Source organism: Ctenopharyngodon idella, chromosome 14, assembly GCF_019924925.1.
Source record: "Ctenopharyngodon idella isolate HZGC_01 chromosome 14, HZGC01, whole genome shotgun sequence".
NCBI lineage: Eukaryota > Metazoa > Chordata > Actinopteri > Cypriniformes > Xenocyprididae > Ctenopharyngodon > Ctenopharyngodon idella.
The window spans coordinates 12,029,851-12,048,022 of record NC_067233.1 but is presented as its reverse complement, the minus strand read 5'-3'; the positions used below and the strand labels follow the sequence as shown (position 1 = coordinate 12,048,022).

Below are 18,172 nucleotides of genomic sequence, written 5' to 3'. Positions count from 1 at the left end.
TACTACCTGTTCTATCTCCATGCAGCATATATTCACAGTTTCTGACATTATAGTGCGTCCTGACTGAATCCTGTCACCGGAGAATCAGCTCTTGAAGCTCTGCCCTCCTAGGCCGAGCGCAGCAGCTCGTTTGCATTTAAAGGGCCCACACTGAAACGTCACGTTTTTGCTCAACCCCAAAAAGTGGCAATTTTAACATGCTATAAAAAATTTTCTATGGGGTATTTTGAGCTAAAACTTCACATACACACTCTGGGGACATCAGAGACTTATTTTACATCTTGTAAAATGGGGCATAATAGGTCCCCTTTAAAGTACTAATACTTAGATATTATATTAAAGGGTTAGTTTACCCAAAAATGAAAATGATCCCATGATTTACTCACCCTCAAGCCATCCTAAGTGTATATGACTATCTTCTTTCAGACAAACACAATCGGAGATTTTGAAAAAAAAAAAACGTTTTTTTTTTTTGTTTGTTTTGTTTTGTTTTTAAATCGGTCTGCCGAAAGCTAGTTATTTGATTTTATAAAGTTTTAAATATGGATATTTTTTCTTACAAAAACGCAGGACATTTTTAAATATATCTCTGATTGTGTTCATCTGAAAGAAGATACACCTAGGATGGCTTGAGGGTGAGTAAATCATGGGATCATTTTCATTTTTGGTTGAACTATCCCTTTAAGCTCTGTTCCAAAACCTACTGAGATTTGCTAATTACTGCTTACATCCTAACCATCACGGAACCTCAAAAGTGACAGACTTGGAACAGCCACTTTTTGACACATGGGGGACTCACTATTGATAACTATTTTTAAATCAGCAATTTTGCTATTGAATAAAAAGAATATTGTCAGAGCTGTGGTGCAGTGGTCTCTCACCCAAGTTTTCTGTCTATACGTTCCAAAAAAAAAAAAAAAAAAAAGAATAAATAAATAAAAATAATAAAAAGCACACACATATATATATATATATATATATATATATATATATATGCATTTGCTTACAGTGCCCTCCAAAAGTTTTAAGTGCCAAACTTTTGTCAAGTATTACATGTATATACATGTTGCTGCAATGTATTATGGGAGAGCCTAATAAGAACAGATGTGTGACAGATGAGCAATACAGTTTCCCATCATACAAAGTAGCAATACAGGTGGATGTGAACTTCTAAGTAGACTGGTGCTTAAAGAGCACAAACCGAGACACCTGGAGTGTGATTGTTTCATAGTCTACCATTCAAAGCCTCGAGTGGGGCTATAGCCTTCAGGATCTGAGGCTGAACGGATTCCTGTTAAGGAGTATCAAATCTTCAAAGGCACTAATAAGCCCATTACCTCCTGCACATGTGTCCACGAGTGCTCGGCAAAGGATGGCCGCGTAGGCAGAATGATGGATTCTCAGGCTCTACGGGGCTGCTGGTAGTGTCAGCACATCTTCACTCCAATACACATCTCTGCTTCCTCAGGCTCATGTCCCACACTGCTAACTACAACACACGGCTAGCTTACATTCAAACCCTACACAGCTAAATAAATAAATAAATAAGAGCTACTACTTAAAAAAAAAAAAAAAAGAAACCCTCTGGGGAAAATGCATCCAGCTCCACCATGAAGATTTGGACATAATGAAAAGTTGGAGCCAAGTTCAGGTTTGTCTGATTTTCTCCACCGCATATCTTTGAGCCTGCAGATTCAATATGGAAGTCACAGCTAGGATTTAAAGTGGAGTGTAAAAGCGGAGAGTGTAATACCAAAGGCTTAGCACCAGAATGTGAAAAGTGAAGCCCTTCGGACGTTCAGAAGAGTGCAATGGGGCCATGTCACAGACGAAACATGAATTCCTATTGGTGGTGCATTGATGAAGAATCAGCGCAGTCGGTACGCCACTGGAGATCTCTCACTGCTCGTCTATGTGCGCAAGCATAAGAGCCATTGGAGCTGTTGAAATGGATGACAAGGCTGGAGGGTTTTATGCATGAGTGGGTGTTAAGAAAGTTCTGGATTACTTCTTGCATTGTAATATTGTTTCTGCACTACATTGCACGCCCGTGGCACTGTTTGTACAGCTGCATTAGAAAGAAATAAAAACAGAGAGAACGAAAGCATGAGAGAGGCAAGAGAAAATGGCTGCCATTAGTTACAGTGCATATTAACTCTCCATAAATGAGGAAATAAGACCCAATGATTATCTGTTAGTCTGCATTTTGGCAAGTTTGAGAATTCAGAGTTAATGAAACAAGACTCCAAGTGTGAGAGAATGATGGATATATAGTGAGACAAAGCCAGAAGATGAAGAAGTGATTTTAGTCTACCAAAATGAGCAGTGTAGGATTGAGAGAAAAAGAAATAAAAAAGAAGGGGGTGGGGGTGGGGGTGGGGTGGGGGGGAGGGTGAAAGGAAGCGTGAAATGTTGAAGGAAGATGCTGTATCCGCCCCAAGCGCAGCCATCTGTGTATGGATGTGTGAGGCAGTGAGCTCCACACCTGTGAGGGACTACTGGGAAATGGGAGTCTTCTCCAGCCCAGAAGCCACCTGGGCAGCCAAACAGGTGCTCAGCCCAGACAATTAAACTATTACATAAACACAGGTCAACCAATCAGAGGAGATTAAGAGACAATGACAATAGACCGACTCTTCTTACTCACTTATTTTCTGATTGAGTAATGTACAAAACATACTTGATTAAAATGTCTAAAATTAAGCATTATTTGAACAGAATATTCCAGGTTCAGCACAAGTTAGGCTCAGTTGACAGGATTTAATACATCTGCTGATTAAATCATTTTGGCTTTTCCTTTTTAGATGATAACACTTTACAATAAGGTTAATCAATTAAACATTTGTTAATGTATTAACTAACATGAAATAATCGTGAGCAATACATTTGTTACTGTATTTACTAATCTTCGTTAACGTTAGTTAATGAAAATACAGTTGTTCATTGTCCATGTTAGTTCAGTGCATTAACTAATGTTAACAAGATTTTAATAATGTATTAGTAAATGCTGAAATTAACATTAACAAAGATTAATAAATGCTGTAGAAGTGCAGTTCATTATTAGTTCATGCTAACTAATGTAGTTAACTAATGTTAACTAATGAACCTTATTGTAAAGTGTTACCAAATAATCATTTATAAAGGCACTTACATTTACTTAGGTATGCATCATGTTTAAATAAACGTATTTACTTATTTAAATAAACGTGTGATAAGTCTACCCTTTTACTTCCATGAGTAAACAATCACCAGCCCAGTTTCTGCGCTCCTGAGTGCACGGTTTATTATAGAACAGAACATGCTACAGGAATCATGACTTAAAAAGAATTCACACTCTAACATATTTCTTGCAGAGGACAGAGAAGAGACTCATGAGTAACTGCACCATGGCAAAGCGAAGGAACTTGGGGTCATTTTCATCACATAATAATTTCTCATTCAGCATGTACTTTGGCTTTATGTCAAAACATTTCAAAATTCCACATATTGTAGTTCGAAAAAAAAAAAAAATTACCAGTGGTTTTGGAAGAAATGAGTTGGGTCCCACGGGAATTAAACTTCAAGCACATTAACTATCTCTCATCTGTGTGGGATGAAGCATATCAAGCCATTCTTTGAATACTTGATCCAAAGGAAATACTATTACAGTATGTAACTCACTACCTAAAATTGTCTTTAGATGTTTCTTGCAAACCGAATAATAAAACTGCACACAAAACGGTCCACTTATACAAATAGCGGTGTATGTTGTTCCTGTCCTGTCTACATAAACCCAGAAAATTGTAAAGGTTACATTAACATAACGTACATGTATTCAGCACAGGGGTGGATATTGTGTTTTGTGATCCGTAATAATTAGCTCAACTCATATTAATTGTAACGCAAGCAAGCCGGTGAGAAGCTTGAGTATTCCCCCAGTGTTGCTAAAAGAAAAAATGGATAGAATGAGGTAAAGGAGAATGATATCAGCACAGTGAGTATCTCCATGCAGCACGTCACCCCAGGGTGCTTCTCTCTGAGCAAGACCTGACCTTCAGCAGGGTGGGTGAGACACCGCTCGGCACCCCTTTCTGACTGGGAACTCACAAGTTCAGCCATTTGCAAACGCCCGGAGGGTGGTCCTGGCCTCAGCGGCCCCTCAGCGCAAACTGCCCTTTTACGGAGAAGATGTGCTGACGCCACTCGTCTTCAGCCAGCAAGTCTGATCTTTACAAACAACCTGTCCTCATGGGGGGACGAAGTGTGGGCTTCTCGAAGAACAACGCTCTGTATCCGTTTCCCATGATTAATGACTAACAGTGGAGTAAATAATTGGATGCACGGGCTCCGGTGCCGCACTGTGATGATCTGATAAAGACAACAGAACGAGCTGCCATCCCTTCATTTAATTAGGGCAATAACAAGAGATTACCTTGAGGCGCTGTGTTCTACAACTCACATTCTATATTATGTGTTCTGAGACAGGAAAACAATAGCAAAGTCATTCCGGTGTTTGTGTTCCTTTGACTCATTGCACTGTACCGCTATCTGGGGAGAAGGGCAGGGGTGTCTATTAATTGCTTTCCAGTGCAAAACCCATCTGTTGAGAAGAGCCTCAGCGGGTAATGCCAACGGATCAAATGGCGGTTCCACTCGGGTCCTTTCTCCCACTGCGCACCGGTGGACCTAAAGAGATTGTCTGCCTGCCAATTGTGTGATGACCACTTTATATGCTGCACTCATTGATTCACATTAAGAACCATCTCTCAGACAGTACTCTGGTAAATAATTGAGAGAGTCTGCTGTCACATAGTGTTCCTCTGTGCTACTGGGACCAAATTAAATTTGAAAATCCCGTCCACGAGAGGGGAGGAGAGACTTTGTGGGAGAGTAGGCTGAGGGAACTAAGACGGGCCTTATTATAAGTGAACGAGAATGGCTAATAAAAATTTAAAAAAATAAAATTAAAAAAAGCTTGGAAGAAATATACAAGGGGAGGCTGAGAGATGCAAAAAAAAAAAAAAAAAAATTTAAGTACTACATTAGGCATGATCAGAACAGATTAAAAAAACAGGCGGGCAACGTCAGGATATGCACTTTGGTGGAGGGACTTGAAAGCGAAGGCGTCTGGTCTTGTAGTGGTGGTTGGTGCGCTTATTAACGTTTCAGAGAATGGCTGGCTGTCTGAAGTGTTAAAAAAAGGATTTCCTATCTATTAGAGCTTAATAGATAGAGAGGAGGAGATGACAGGGCCGGGCTCAAAGTGACTGGTGGATACACTCATTTAGCCGGCTATGCTATCGGCTACGCTCATTTAACCAGAATTGAGGATCCATACAGACCGAAGGTTAAAAGACTCATTGACAGATTTCCAATTAGCATCCTGAAAGAAATCCTCCAAGATTGCCACATGCAGACAGGAAAATTAGGTTTAACTTTTCATTTCGCAACGAGAGGGTGGTTGGAGGTGGCTAAAATGAGTGTTGACGTGTCAGGTTCCTCATCAGAATTTGGTTCTGAAAGGAGAGACTGGAATGGTTAGTGCTGTGGACAGAGTGTGGGAGGAATGACTGACTGACCTGACTGGGTTGCTGGTCAAGGACACGCGCAGGGACTCCAGGCAGTTGAGCAGTTTGTCTTCGGAGATGCCCGAGCGCAGCTCATGCACGTACTCTTGTGACGACAGTGTACACTCGTGCTTGCTGTTCCTCAGTCCACCCTGTGGGAACAAGACACATTAAGGGATCAGCCACTGCACCGCTGCGCTTTACACCCTGTTAGGCCTGTCACACGTTAATTACAACATCTGTATTAGACTTGATCATCCCTGGAGTTCATGAGCTTACTAAGAAAGAATGATCTCTCAGCTTCTTCTTGCAATCTTTGACTTCAAACAGCTTATAAGGGATACATTTTTTCATCTTCATGCTGACAGTAAATGAGCAAAAGCATTGGAATTTTTCTGAAGAACTTTCAAGTGAGTCCATCCTCATCATCTGACAACAGAAACAGTAGGAGTGGGAAGTAGTTACCAACACCTGATTTGTGGATGAGGCAGCACCCCTGTGCTCCCAGCTGTATCCCAGTCTCCAGCAGGTGAGAATGATTACTAACACTCCATAACTGCAGACTCACTTCCTCCCTAAATCAGCAGACTGCCCACCCACAGCACTGACTGACACAGAGCTACCAGCTAGACTAGTCAGCAGAAGCTGCCTCATGCTAATTCTACAGTAGAGTAATGGGAAATTCTCCCACACACAATAGAAAAAACAACAAAATAAAAGTGCTTATTAAAATATTATATTTTTGTGCTGATATGGATAGAAATCTATTGTTGAGCTTCAATCGTTCAATGGCTACACTCACACAGCAGCAGCAGAATACAGCTGTTGGTCATGTTGGGGAACTAAATTTGGTTCATATACGTTCATACAAAGTGACATACAGAGTGACAACCGTGTTATATAAACTAGACTTATAAAACATCCCATTATAATGAACTGGAATTAACTGCATTAGGGAAATGTGCTCATAACATTGACCAGTGGATATAATTTGCACATAGGCTAAAATGAATTGTGACACTGCAAGGCATTTTTTTGATTATAAACTTATTAAAAACTGATTTAAAAAAAAAGAGATTTAAAACTGCAGAGACCATGAATCAGAATCCAATCAAACATTACGCACAGTAAACTGAAAAGAGAAAAGCCTCATACGAAAGTGATTACAAGTGATATTATTAGTTTAAGTGAACACAACTGTTCCTAAATGACCAAAGCATTCCTTACGGTACTGTGACCTCTTTAACTGCTATTCACATTACAATAACCTGAATTAATATTTAAATGAAATAATAATTTTGTAACATTAAGGGTGCGTTTACACTTGTAGCTCCGTTCGTTTGGTTCGGACCAAAAAAAAACTAAAGGCATAGAGATACGTTCACAACCTGATCGGTCAGATTTTATGACATATTGCCTATTTTGAGACGTGTGTGCTGAGGTAAATGCGCTTGTTGTGTGTGCGTAGCCTGCATATGATGGTATTTTGGCCAGCTGGGAACTCGTGAAGAGCTTTTAAAATGTGTAAAGGAGTCAAAACAGTGGCGTGAATCCCTATGTCACACACATAAACGATCTGCTGCGTGGAGACGCGCATTTGATGCCTGTGATGGGTAAACTCGCGACTATGACGAGAAAAACTGATATGAGTGAGAATTCTGTCCATTTTGGGGTCTCATCTTCCTGTTTTTGGTTCGTTTACATGTCTTTGGTCCGTGTTGCGTTCATATATAATTCGAACCGCACCAGAGTTCATTTGGAAGCGGACCGAGACCCATCTTTTCAGCGGTCTTGGCCTACTAGTTGGGTGTGCACCAGGGTTCGGATGGCAGCGTTCACTCGTTTAAATGAACCACAATAAGGGGGCTTTCACACTGGGCTCGTTTGCCGCGGTCCGAGCCGGGCGCGATTGTTCCCGGTGCCCCCCGCAGCGTTGGTCTGGTTTCACACTCAAATTGATTCTATTGAACCCTGGTGCGTTTGCGTTCATCTTACGTCATCACAGACGTGCACGGCGCATGATAGAAAACGTTTCGAACTAAACTGCCAGTGTGAAAGCCCCCTAAAACAAATTATAAAATTAATTAAAAATTAATTAAAAAAATTAATAAAGATAATTATTATATTTAGTATATAGTTTGCATTACTCAAAAATATTATGAGAAAGGAATGACTGGTTATTTTCCATAAAGACTGTATTTGATTCACTCATGTATGCTGCTTTATTCACAGGACAAACAATCTCTCTCATACACTGCTGTAATGCATGCTCTACCCACAATCCCTCACTTATAAGATGTATACAGACAGTAAACCTTTGCACATACATAAGCTACATTTTTACATCCTTTACTTTGTGATTAAACTGTTTGATTTGCACATATGAACAAACTTTAAACAAACACAGGTCAGGTGTAAAAATTAAAATTACATTATGAACAGCAAACAGATCAAATACTGAAAACAGTCAATTTAAAAACAGATGGGAAGTCTTACCATCCCATTCTACCTATATAACCAGACCTAGGTGGATTTATTCATGACGTCCGTGCATACAAAAATCAGTTTCTGTGCAAGCTGTCAAGCTCGTGGTTTTTTGTGACTACTTTCTTTACTCTCATGTGTTAGACAGACGGAGTGAAGATTGTCAATCTGTTACCTGCACTGCACCCCTTGGGCAAAAGAATTGAAAGTGTGCCACACTACTGCTTTCCACTTTTTTATATAGCACATCATTCTTATTCGTATCATTTTACTTCGGTTTATTTTATTTTTATATATTTTCATTTTTTTCACGGTTGTGTTCTCGCTTATCTAAGTCATCCATGTGTTTCTTTTTCTTTTGAAGCTGTTTTCCATCTGTACGTTCTGAAAACAACAACCTGACAAACGAGGCAGAGGAAAAAGAAGAGGGCAGGTTGGGCTGTCAAAGTCACCCGTGTAGACGGAGGATGATTTAATGCAGACAGACAGAGAAGTATGTAGGGTAGTATGGAGCGAGTATTAGCGGTTTCTTCCCTGGTACGAATGTGCTTTAATGTCATCGTCCCAGGATGTGGCTTTCCCAGCAGGCAAGCTGCACTAATAGGCAGTCTTGGAGGAATAAACAGGGCATCTTTGTGACGAGTCCCATTTCTGCTTTATCGAGGCGCAGTGAAGAAACTCCGACACGGGCAGCAGTGCTGGTTTATATAGCAACAGGAAAATAAATGAGCCATTACTATAGGCAAGTAGGGGGCTGCGATGGTGAGACACTGTACGTGTTGAGTCTGCAGAACGTGTAAACATGGCAAACAGTGCAGTGATTTACTCTGGTGCGATCAGCAGGTGTTAGTATTAGGTTTTAAGCAGTTGGTTAAACGTGGGCGGTGGTTTAGAACAACATGACAGGTTGTTGTTGCAATAAAAGTGCCTTGATGTTGACTGGCAGCTGTGAATCTGCACTGACCTTGTGTATTCTTGTACCATCATTTGTGTGAATAAGACGTTCAATAAGAAGTGGTACTTTGCAGAGTGCTTTCATGCCTTTTGAAAAAACTGAGATCTATCTACTCTTCAAAATTTATGCGAACTCACTTAGACCATTTTTACACTCTCTTCTTCACTATTGGAGGATAAGAACAACTCTTTTCCCCCCAAACACATCTGAGACGCTCAGGTTGAAGAAATTTGGCTTTCTTCTCAGGCAGGTCCTCATACTTGAATTTGTCTTGATCTGGATCCAACTAAAGATCACTCAGTTTATCTGCCTCTATAGTTCAGATGAGGGAATCCGAGGGACCAGATACGACTGGTGCGCTTATACCTGCCTGATAGAAGTAATGGGGTGTGTGTGCAAGAGAGGTTATTACTTCCCTCATTACCGTCTCTAGTAACTGTAGTTGCCCCTGGCTCTTTCCAGACCTGCTGCAGACAGCTACCTCAAATTCACTAAACCACAGGCAGAGCTATGACTATCTTTATATATTCAGAACATCCTTGGATTGGAAAAGTAAAAGGTATCTGTAACTTTCTATTCTGCATAGCATGTACTTCTCATACTTATTGTTAAGGGTTTGTGCAAATCTCTAACAAAAAGTATTACACTCTGGCACATTCTGGATGCACCATTTTTTTTTTTTTTTTTTTTTGTATGACTGATAAATGGCCAAACATTTAAATTCTATACTATTTTGTTTAAATAACTAAAAAACACTAAAAACTAAAATCAATGGTTCTAATAATATAATATAATATAATATAATATAATATAATATAATATAATATAATATAATAATAGCAAAAGGTATTGTAAATGTAAAAACAGGGTAAATGAGTATGCACAATTAAATATCCAACACTGACCATACTGATTAAAAAAGAAATCTGTAATATCGGACAATAACCTAAAATAGCACCAATACATCATACATATATGAATGATAAAAGACACACAGAAAAAATGACACCCCTAGAACACCTTAGCAGCCACATGACAACAGCCCTGTGCTCCCACAGCACCTTATGGAATCATGGCAGCAAGTTTACATGGACAAACACCACTCTAATGATTAGTGTGAATATGCTGAAACACAAAATCCCAAGCATTCTGACTGAGTATTGTGCACAGATCAAGTTTGCTGCAAACAATAAACAATGAAAAGCAAGGGTGAAAGTGCTCTTTGGATTTCTTTTGTTGCTAAAAACAGGCAGAACCCTCAATCTAACCTACTCCAGTAAGAGAGTTTCTGGTTTCACAATCTACTGACCTTTATCACTGGAAACCAAAGACAGGCCATAATATGCTGCTTAATGACCCTGGCCAGCTCAATCCGTTGGGATGATATCAACATTACACCAGACCACACTAATCATGCAGACAGCCACATCTACTGGTTCACTGTAATTGGGTTTCTGCTGTTGGCTGGAGAGAACTTGGGGGAATGGTCTGTGTGCGGTTCTGAAGAAACTCTTGAGGGAAAGCACACGGGAGGGGGAAGGAAGAAAACACATAGAAAGAGGAAACCAAAAAAGAGAGAGAGAGAGAGAGAGAAAGAAACAAGGAGAAGACACCAACCAGCAGATGAGTTGAGTGCTGGAGAGATTAATAGAAGAAAAAGATATAGACTTGGAAAGAAAGGGAAAAAGAGGAGAGAGAATCAGGGCTCAGTGAAAAGACCAATATAGTCCTTTGACCATGCTCAAAGTGTTCATCTCAGAGTCTTATTGAATCCTTATTTGTCAATAACAGCATTTCCTGCCAGAAACAATAGTGCAGGGAACAATTACTCCAGTGAGCCTGTCAATTTCACTTTGGTACAGGGACACAGGCTGGCTATGTGTGTGTGTGTGTGTGTTTTCCCTGACTGTAATGCGGCCTTGGCTCGATCTGATGTGAGAGTGCAAGTATCGCAAGGGGAGGAGATGGACCCGCTGCGTTTCTCTGCACCTCCGCATCCTACACCCATTGATAATGAGACAGCAGCAAACAGACAGGTGGCATGGGGACCAGCCATTGGGTGCCACATGCTGTCACAAACAACTGTTGACTATGAAGGGGACAAAAAGGAGTCTTCCTCAAGGAGGCACAAACTGGCTTTAAAATTTGAATCTTTAACTAAGCAACGTTCAAATCCTAGGACATTAAACGAAAAGGTATAATTATTTAAACCAATTCATTTAAAAAAAAAAAAAAAAAAAGGTAACCGAGTTATAAAAGGAAATCTGCTTTAAAATCTCTAGAAAAGTATAAATCTGTGATTGGTCCATTTGGTCCATCCCTTTTAGAGTTGAGAAAAAAAGGAACAACAAATGGATTGAACTGAGAAAGTTAAAGACCCTGGATAAACTAAATTAAATTAAATTAAATTAAATATGTGTTTTGTCAAGATTAGAAAAGTTTTGACTATAAAGTAGTTGAATATGAAACATAACAATGCTGACTAAGGGGAGGGGCCTGCTAAAAGGATTTAAAGTACAGTTTCCATGGTAATGCAATGTCCAATTTCAAAACGGTTTTCACAGGATGAGTTCTAAGATTTAAGCTTTAGAATGATAGCTAATTTATGATGATTACTAAAATATGTGATAAGTAAATATGTAAAAGGTAATAAATAAAAACAGCACCAAGCGTCCCGCTAGCGGGACGATGACAGTTAAGGGGTTAAATTAAATTAAATTAACTTAAAGGGATAGTTCACCCAAAAATGAAAATTGTGTCATCAGTTACTCACCCTCATGTTTTAAAGATATTTTAAAGAATGTTGGTAATCAAACAGTTGACGGTAGCCACTGACCTCCATAGTATTTTTTCCTACTCTGAAGGGTAATGGCTACTGTCAGTTGTTTGATTACCAACATTCTTTAAAATATCTTCTTTTGTGTTCAACAGAAGAAACTCATACAGGTTTGGAACAACTCTAAAATCGGTAAATGATGACAACGTTTTAATTTTTGGGTGAACTATCCCTTTAAATTCAATTCAATTCAATTCAATTTTACATTACATTAAAAAATAAATTACCAAAACTGCATTTATTTGATCAAAAATGCAGTAAAAAACAATATTTCGAAATATTATATTTTAACATGTAATTTATTAAATTAATCTTCAGCGGTCATTACCCCAGCCTTCAGTGTCACGTGATCCTTCAGAAATCATTCTAATACACTAATTCAGTGAAACATTTCTTATAATCATCAGTGTTGAAAACTGTTGTGCTCTATACATTTTTGTGGAAACCTGTTATAATTTTTTTCAGGATTCTTTGATTAATATAAAGTTTAAAAGAACTACATTAATTTGAAATAGTAAAGATTTAGTAAATAGTAAGGATTTCATTGTTAATATAATGTAATATAATATGATATAATATCCAGGCTTTTACTCTAATACTCTTTCCTATTTCTATGGAAACAGTCCTTCTCCGCAAAGACTTCCTGAATGATGTCATTATCTAGCCTTGTGCTCACAGGATGCTCCAGAGTAATCTAGGACCAGATCTGAATCTAGATCGGCAGATGCACGTCTGTTTGCAGTCAGATATGTGTGGAAAGAGCATGATTACGAGCTGATGGAGAAGACTGATAGCGGTGCGTCGCACATTGTGGATGTAATTTATCTCCATGTGAGGTCACCGCACCGGAATAATTCTGTTAAATTACGGTTCGTAAGTGAGTGTCACTTTAATACGGAGTAAACAGATAACCTGCTGCCGATACCCCCATGACTCTATCTCTTCCACACTTCGCATGACCTTGTCGAATATCTCAGTGACAACAGTGAGGGACCATCAAAGTAAGAGACGCGGTTATCACCAGCATGCACTCATGAGCATGACCATCAGACGCACACACATAACAGGATGCATAACAGGAAACTACTACAGCAAAACTCCATGGAGAGAACAGATATGCACGCTATGAAACAGCGGGACCTTGAAATAATCTTTTGTGCATTCAATGTCTTGTGTGAATTAAATTATATTAATATTCGGATCCCTCCATAAACACCCAAAATGATTGGTGATAATGGGGTTTTTAATTACCTCTTCTTTGTACATGATTAATGAAAATTACTGGAGTGCCCCACTGATCTTTTTGAAAAATAATACAGATATAATCGTTGCAATTAGTGCACATGAAGCCATATCAAAGCCAAGTGGTTGCAAATGTTTTATTCCATAATTTACTACTCATTAGCGCTTGATTGACAGCCTTATAGAGGGGGAACCAGCACCTTCTCTATAGGAAAACAACCAAACCCACAAAACAGAAGCTCACAAGGAAAACACACACGTTAACAAAAAAGCATCCCACTCTCTGAAGTTTCCAGAGGCTCTCTGGTCTGAAAGGTCAGCTGAATGCAGCATCAGTTGAGACGCATGGACAATAGCACCCATAGAAAGACCCTGAGGACATCCTCTGCTTCTCAGTGATAAGCCTTTTTGATGTGTCCAGGGAGCTGCACTCACTAGGTTATTTCCCATAAAGACATGCAGTGTTGCACTTTCTCTCTTCAAAAAAACACACAGGAGTGGCATCCCACAGGGAACACAGTCTACATTGTCATAAAGGAGAAGAGCCACCCTGCTAACGAAACAGCTAACTACACTATCACCTCAGGAAATGTGGGCAGATGTTGAGATATTAATGGGAATGTTCTGTGTTCAAAACAAGTTAAGCACTATCGTAGCATCTGCAAAATGCTTTGTTTGTGCAGCAAATGTTTTTGACTTACCCCCAAGATAAATTTGCGATACAATAAATACAAGTTATGTGAACAACCATTCAGCACATCCACAAAGCTTGCTTAATTTCAACAGGCTTCGCATAACTAACTAACTTTAACTATTAAAAGAACCCTTTTAGAAGAGTCATTTGTTTGTGAATCGGACTAATGCTGAATTCACTAAAAAGAACCATTCATAAGAGTTATTTGTTCATGAATAGGACTACACTGGTCATGCTGTATGTTTTTGGGTATTGGGAATCAAGGCATTGCTCTGAAATAAAGGTTAAAGGATAAGTTCACTTCAGAATTAAAATTTCCTGATAATTTAGGGTGCTTTCACACTTGGTTCGATTGCCTAGACTGAACCCGAGTTCGACTGCTCACCCCTCCCCCTGCCCCCACTGGACTGTGTTCATAATATATTATATACATCAAACCAGCAGCTGTTTACTCCGTTGCTTAGTAATGACGGCGCAGGAGAAGGCAACTAAATGCATAACGTTACTCTGTGTTGCTCTCCTCACTTTTATATTTTTTGTTTTTGAACCGTTGGTTTTGTTCATAAGGGCACTTGCATCCATCTGCCGTGAATGTAGAATGGTAAGGGCGAGCAGAAATGAGAAAGGATACACTACAGCTCTATGCTTGCAGTACGTCAGTCACGCTCATTGGGAAAGTGAGTGAAACACACACACAAACACACATTTTTATCAAATAATATGGCATTAATAGCGGTTCACTTCCGCAATTTGGAATGTTTGCGTTCACTTGAACCGCACCCCAGACCACCCTTTTTAAGACAGTGTTCACATCATCCAAACGTACTGAACTCTGACGTCAATCGAACCCGGGTGCCCACCAAAAATGCTAATGTGAAAGCACCCTTACTCACCCCCATGTCATCCAAGATGTTTATGTCTTTCTTTCTTCAGTTGAAAAGAAATTATGGTTCAATGGCTTTACTTCAATGGCTACCAATTGCAGTTTCAATGCAGCTTCAAAGGGCTCTACATGATCCCAGCCGAAGAATAAGGGTCTTATCTAGCGAAACGATCTGTCATTTTCTAAAAAAAAAAAAAAAGAAAGAAAGAAATAATTTATGTACTTCTGCCTACATCACGCGTGACCTTTCCAACGTGATTACATAATGCGTGGTGCATCGCAGAGCTAGTGCAAGACGGGCATTTGTGGTTAAATAGTATATAATTTTTTTTTTTTTTTTTAAGAAAATGACAGATCGTTTCGCTAGGTAAAACCCTTATTCCTCGGCTGGGATCGTGTAGAGCCCTTTGAAGCTGCATTGAAACTGCAATTTGGACCTTCAACCCATTGGTAGCCGTTGAAGTCCACTGTATGGAGAAAAATCCTGGAATGTTTCCTCAAAAACATTAATTTCTTTTCGACTGAAGAAAGAAAGACATAAACATCTTGGATGACGTGGGGGTGAGTAAATTATTAGGAAAATTTTAATTCTGAAGTGAACTAATCCTTTAAAATACACACTATTTAAAAAAAAACAACAACCAGACCTAAACATTAAAAATAAATTTAAAGATATGAGCTACACAATTCTGCTTTTAAACTCTGGCTGGAATACCACAAACTTCCATTGTAAGTGCATTACACTAAATGTGATTTGTTTATATAAACTAAAAAAAAAAAAAAAACAGGATTTCAGCTGAACCTGGAACATTCCTTTAAATGCATCTGCTTCTGAGCGCCAGCGTCATGCAGCGTTTCACCCGGTCACAACCACTTAGCTGACTCAACATTATCAGTGTGTTGTGTCACTGTAAAATGGAACCTATCCAACAGCAAATCACTTCACATCCTCCACCTGCACATTAAAGTGCTGATGTTCACTTTGTTGAAAGCACACGGCAGTCCCGTAGAGCACGGGCAGGTGAGTGAGACCTAGATAAAAACAATGCAAAAGCATATTACTTACAAAACTATCTGAATCATAGTTCTCTGTTCATGGTGGAAAACATAGGTCTCGGGCATGAAGCCAAGTCATCTGAGGATGGCAAACAAAGTGATAGCTTTGTGTTGATTAAAGAAGGAACCCTGAAAGGCTTCGTACAACAGCAGGTGGCACAGCATGATTGGATTACAGCATTAAAAGCTATTCTTCTGTCATTTCAATGCAAACACTGAGTGTAATACTATATACATTCAGTTTAATAGCCCCATATTCGCAAAGGCCTCAGAGACTGAGAGAGGAAGAAAGCAGAGCACCGGTAGGTCAAACATGGACAGTCATCACCAGACTGCACATGGGTTAGCAAAGGTCTGGTCGGGAAAAAAGCAACGAGTTATTATTGACTGGTACATCATGAACTTGCAATTTAGTCAAATTGTACTCTATAAAATTCTATAGAAAGACCTTGTACTTTTTCAAATAGCAGAAGGCAATTTATGCAGGAAAATAATTGCCAAAAGATTACAAAGTTTCAGAGATCAGAGTATGCATTAACCTCTGTACTGTAGTCCTCAATAAACTGATTTAACATGCTCACGACTTATTGATGTAAGGCAGTTATTACCTTACACGCAGGCGCAGAACGCACATGCTAATTGACAGTAAGCTGTGGTTTTTGCAGTGTGTTCAAGCACAGCTTTTCGGGCCAGACGCAGCCAACGCAAGGCGACAACGCAATCGGATTTGTCGTCGCTAGTTCTTTGATGCCATCTTGGTGTGTCACGGCCTTTAAAGATCTGATTGTATGAGACATCTGCGATGTATCTTGTTGATAATTTCCATTTGGAGATATGTCAAAAATAGGCTAGCATGCAGCAGGTAAAAAGAACAGTGGGCCTTGAGTACTTTATTATAAGTTTAGGCAGCAGATTATTGAAGGAGATGACCTTCACTGTAAGTTTTTAAGAAGTTTTGGAAGTGAAGTCATGCGTGGACAAAATCAGACTGGTGTTTGTCGATGAAATTAGGCCATTCCCAACCTCTCTCTTAAGATGAGGCAGAGGACGAGGCAGAGGAAATCAAGTTAAAAACATTTCATCCAATGCAAAATGGATTCTGAAGAAAAAGAAAAAGAAAAAAACTCTCTCTTTTTTTTTTAATCCAAAAAATATGAAAATATCAATAAAACATTAGTGGAGCCATAGATATCTAAACACCTCTCAGTGCAACTCTGAAATTCATGGAAAGATGAGAGGACAAAACCAACCTGTTCCAAACAACTTGAGGCTGTTTACTGATAAATAAAATAAAATTCCGGAGATGAGGGCTGCCTCAATAAGCATGGCAAATGAATACATTAATAAAATATTTGGACATCAAAGACAGCTCTCCAAAAAATAAAAATAAAATTATTTGCTTTAAACACATTATGTAGGAAGGAAAATAAAATATTGTCACACTGTGAAGAGGTTTTAAGACAATAGCTCAAAATGAAAAGAACTGATTTATCTTATGACAAAGATTTTATTTTAATTTTTTTTTTTTTCTTATTACATTTCTAAACATTCCGTTTTTGCAGCCCTCATATAGCATTTAGGGGGTTGTGGTTGAGCGAGTCTGAGGCAGGGAGTAAAACTTCTGTCTTCACTAATCATGTCCAGCTCTCAGTGGCTCAGCAGTGCTGTGAATGCTTTAAGCTCATAAACAAGCTTTCTTGCATTTTAATCAACCTTTTCAATTAAGAACTAATTAATACCTAACAGGAGGGACGCATGTCACTTTGAGGATAAGAGAGACTCTACGAGTCATTGTCTCACCATTACCTCACTGAGACAAAGGAAGAACGAGAAACAGAGACACAGCGAGAAAGACCATACAACAATATTTCTTGTATATATGTGTAAGTGTACAACAATACAGGGCTTTTCACACTGCTCTTAACCCCGGGTTATCGACGTTCTAAACACCGCTTTTATCCCCAGGTAAAGGAACAATTCGTCCATTAGTTCAAAAGATCTGAAAAAGCCCATATATTTATCTGCCCTTTGGCCACATTGATAAAGACTATGTCGATTAGCATTGCATTATAAATATACATTATTGTTATGAAAATACCAAAAATGGCATGAATAACACAGATAAACCATACATTGTCGCAATTGTGTGTTTATTGTCTCCAAAAAGTCTCTATCTGCATGTTATAGCGATCTCTGGAAGCTTTATGTAAGTGATTTCCTGGAATGTCACATGATATGCCTGTTCATCACGAGTGCCATTTGTGGACAATGTGCATAGACCGCCCTCAGGCTGCCATTGTGAACTGAAAACACAGAACGTCAGAGTATCCAGCACTCATAATGATTACATTGGCGCATTTTGGGTAAAAATATAATAAATGTTTCTCCAAATCTGCACAATTTTAAGCTAAAAGCCCTAAGGGACGTTGTTTTGTCAAGCATTTTCATGACGACCATACAGGAGTTTTTGGATGCT

At 39.1% G+C, this 18,172-nt stretch overlaps 1 protein-coding gene across 8 annotated transcripts in view; it reads right to left on the bottom strand.

Annotated features, from left to right (window-relative positions):
• diaph2 (diaphanous-related formin 2) overlaps window positions 1-18,172 on the bottom strand; it is a 427,538-nt gene that overhangs the window by 311,294 nt on the left and 98,072 nt on the right. For all 8 annotated transcript variants that reach the window (XM_051860865.1, XM_051860870.1, XM_051860871.1 and 5 more), the window contains one exon: window positions 5,559-5,698. In XM_051860865.1, the coding sequence (XP_051716825.1) occupies window positions 5,559-5,698 (140 nt within the window). The remainder of the gene's footprint in view (window positions 1-5,558; window positions 5,699-18,172) is intronic.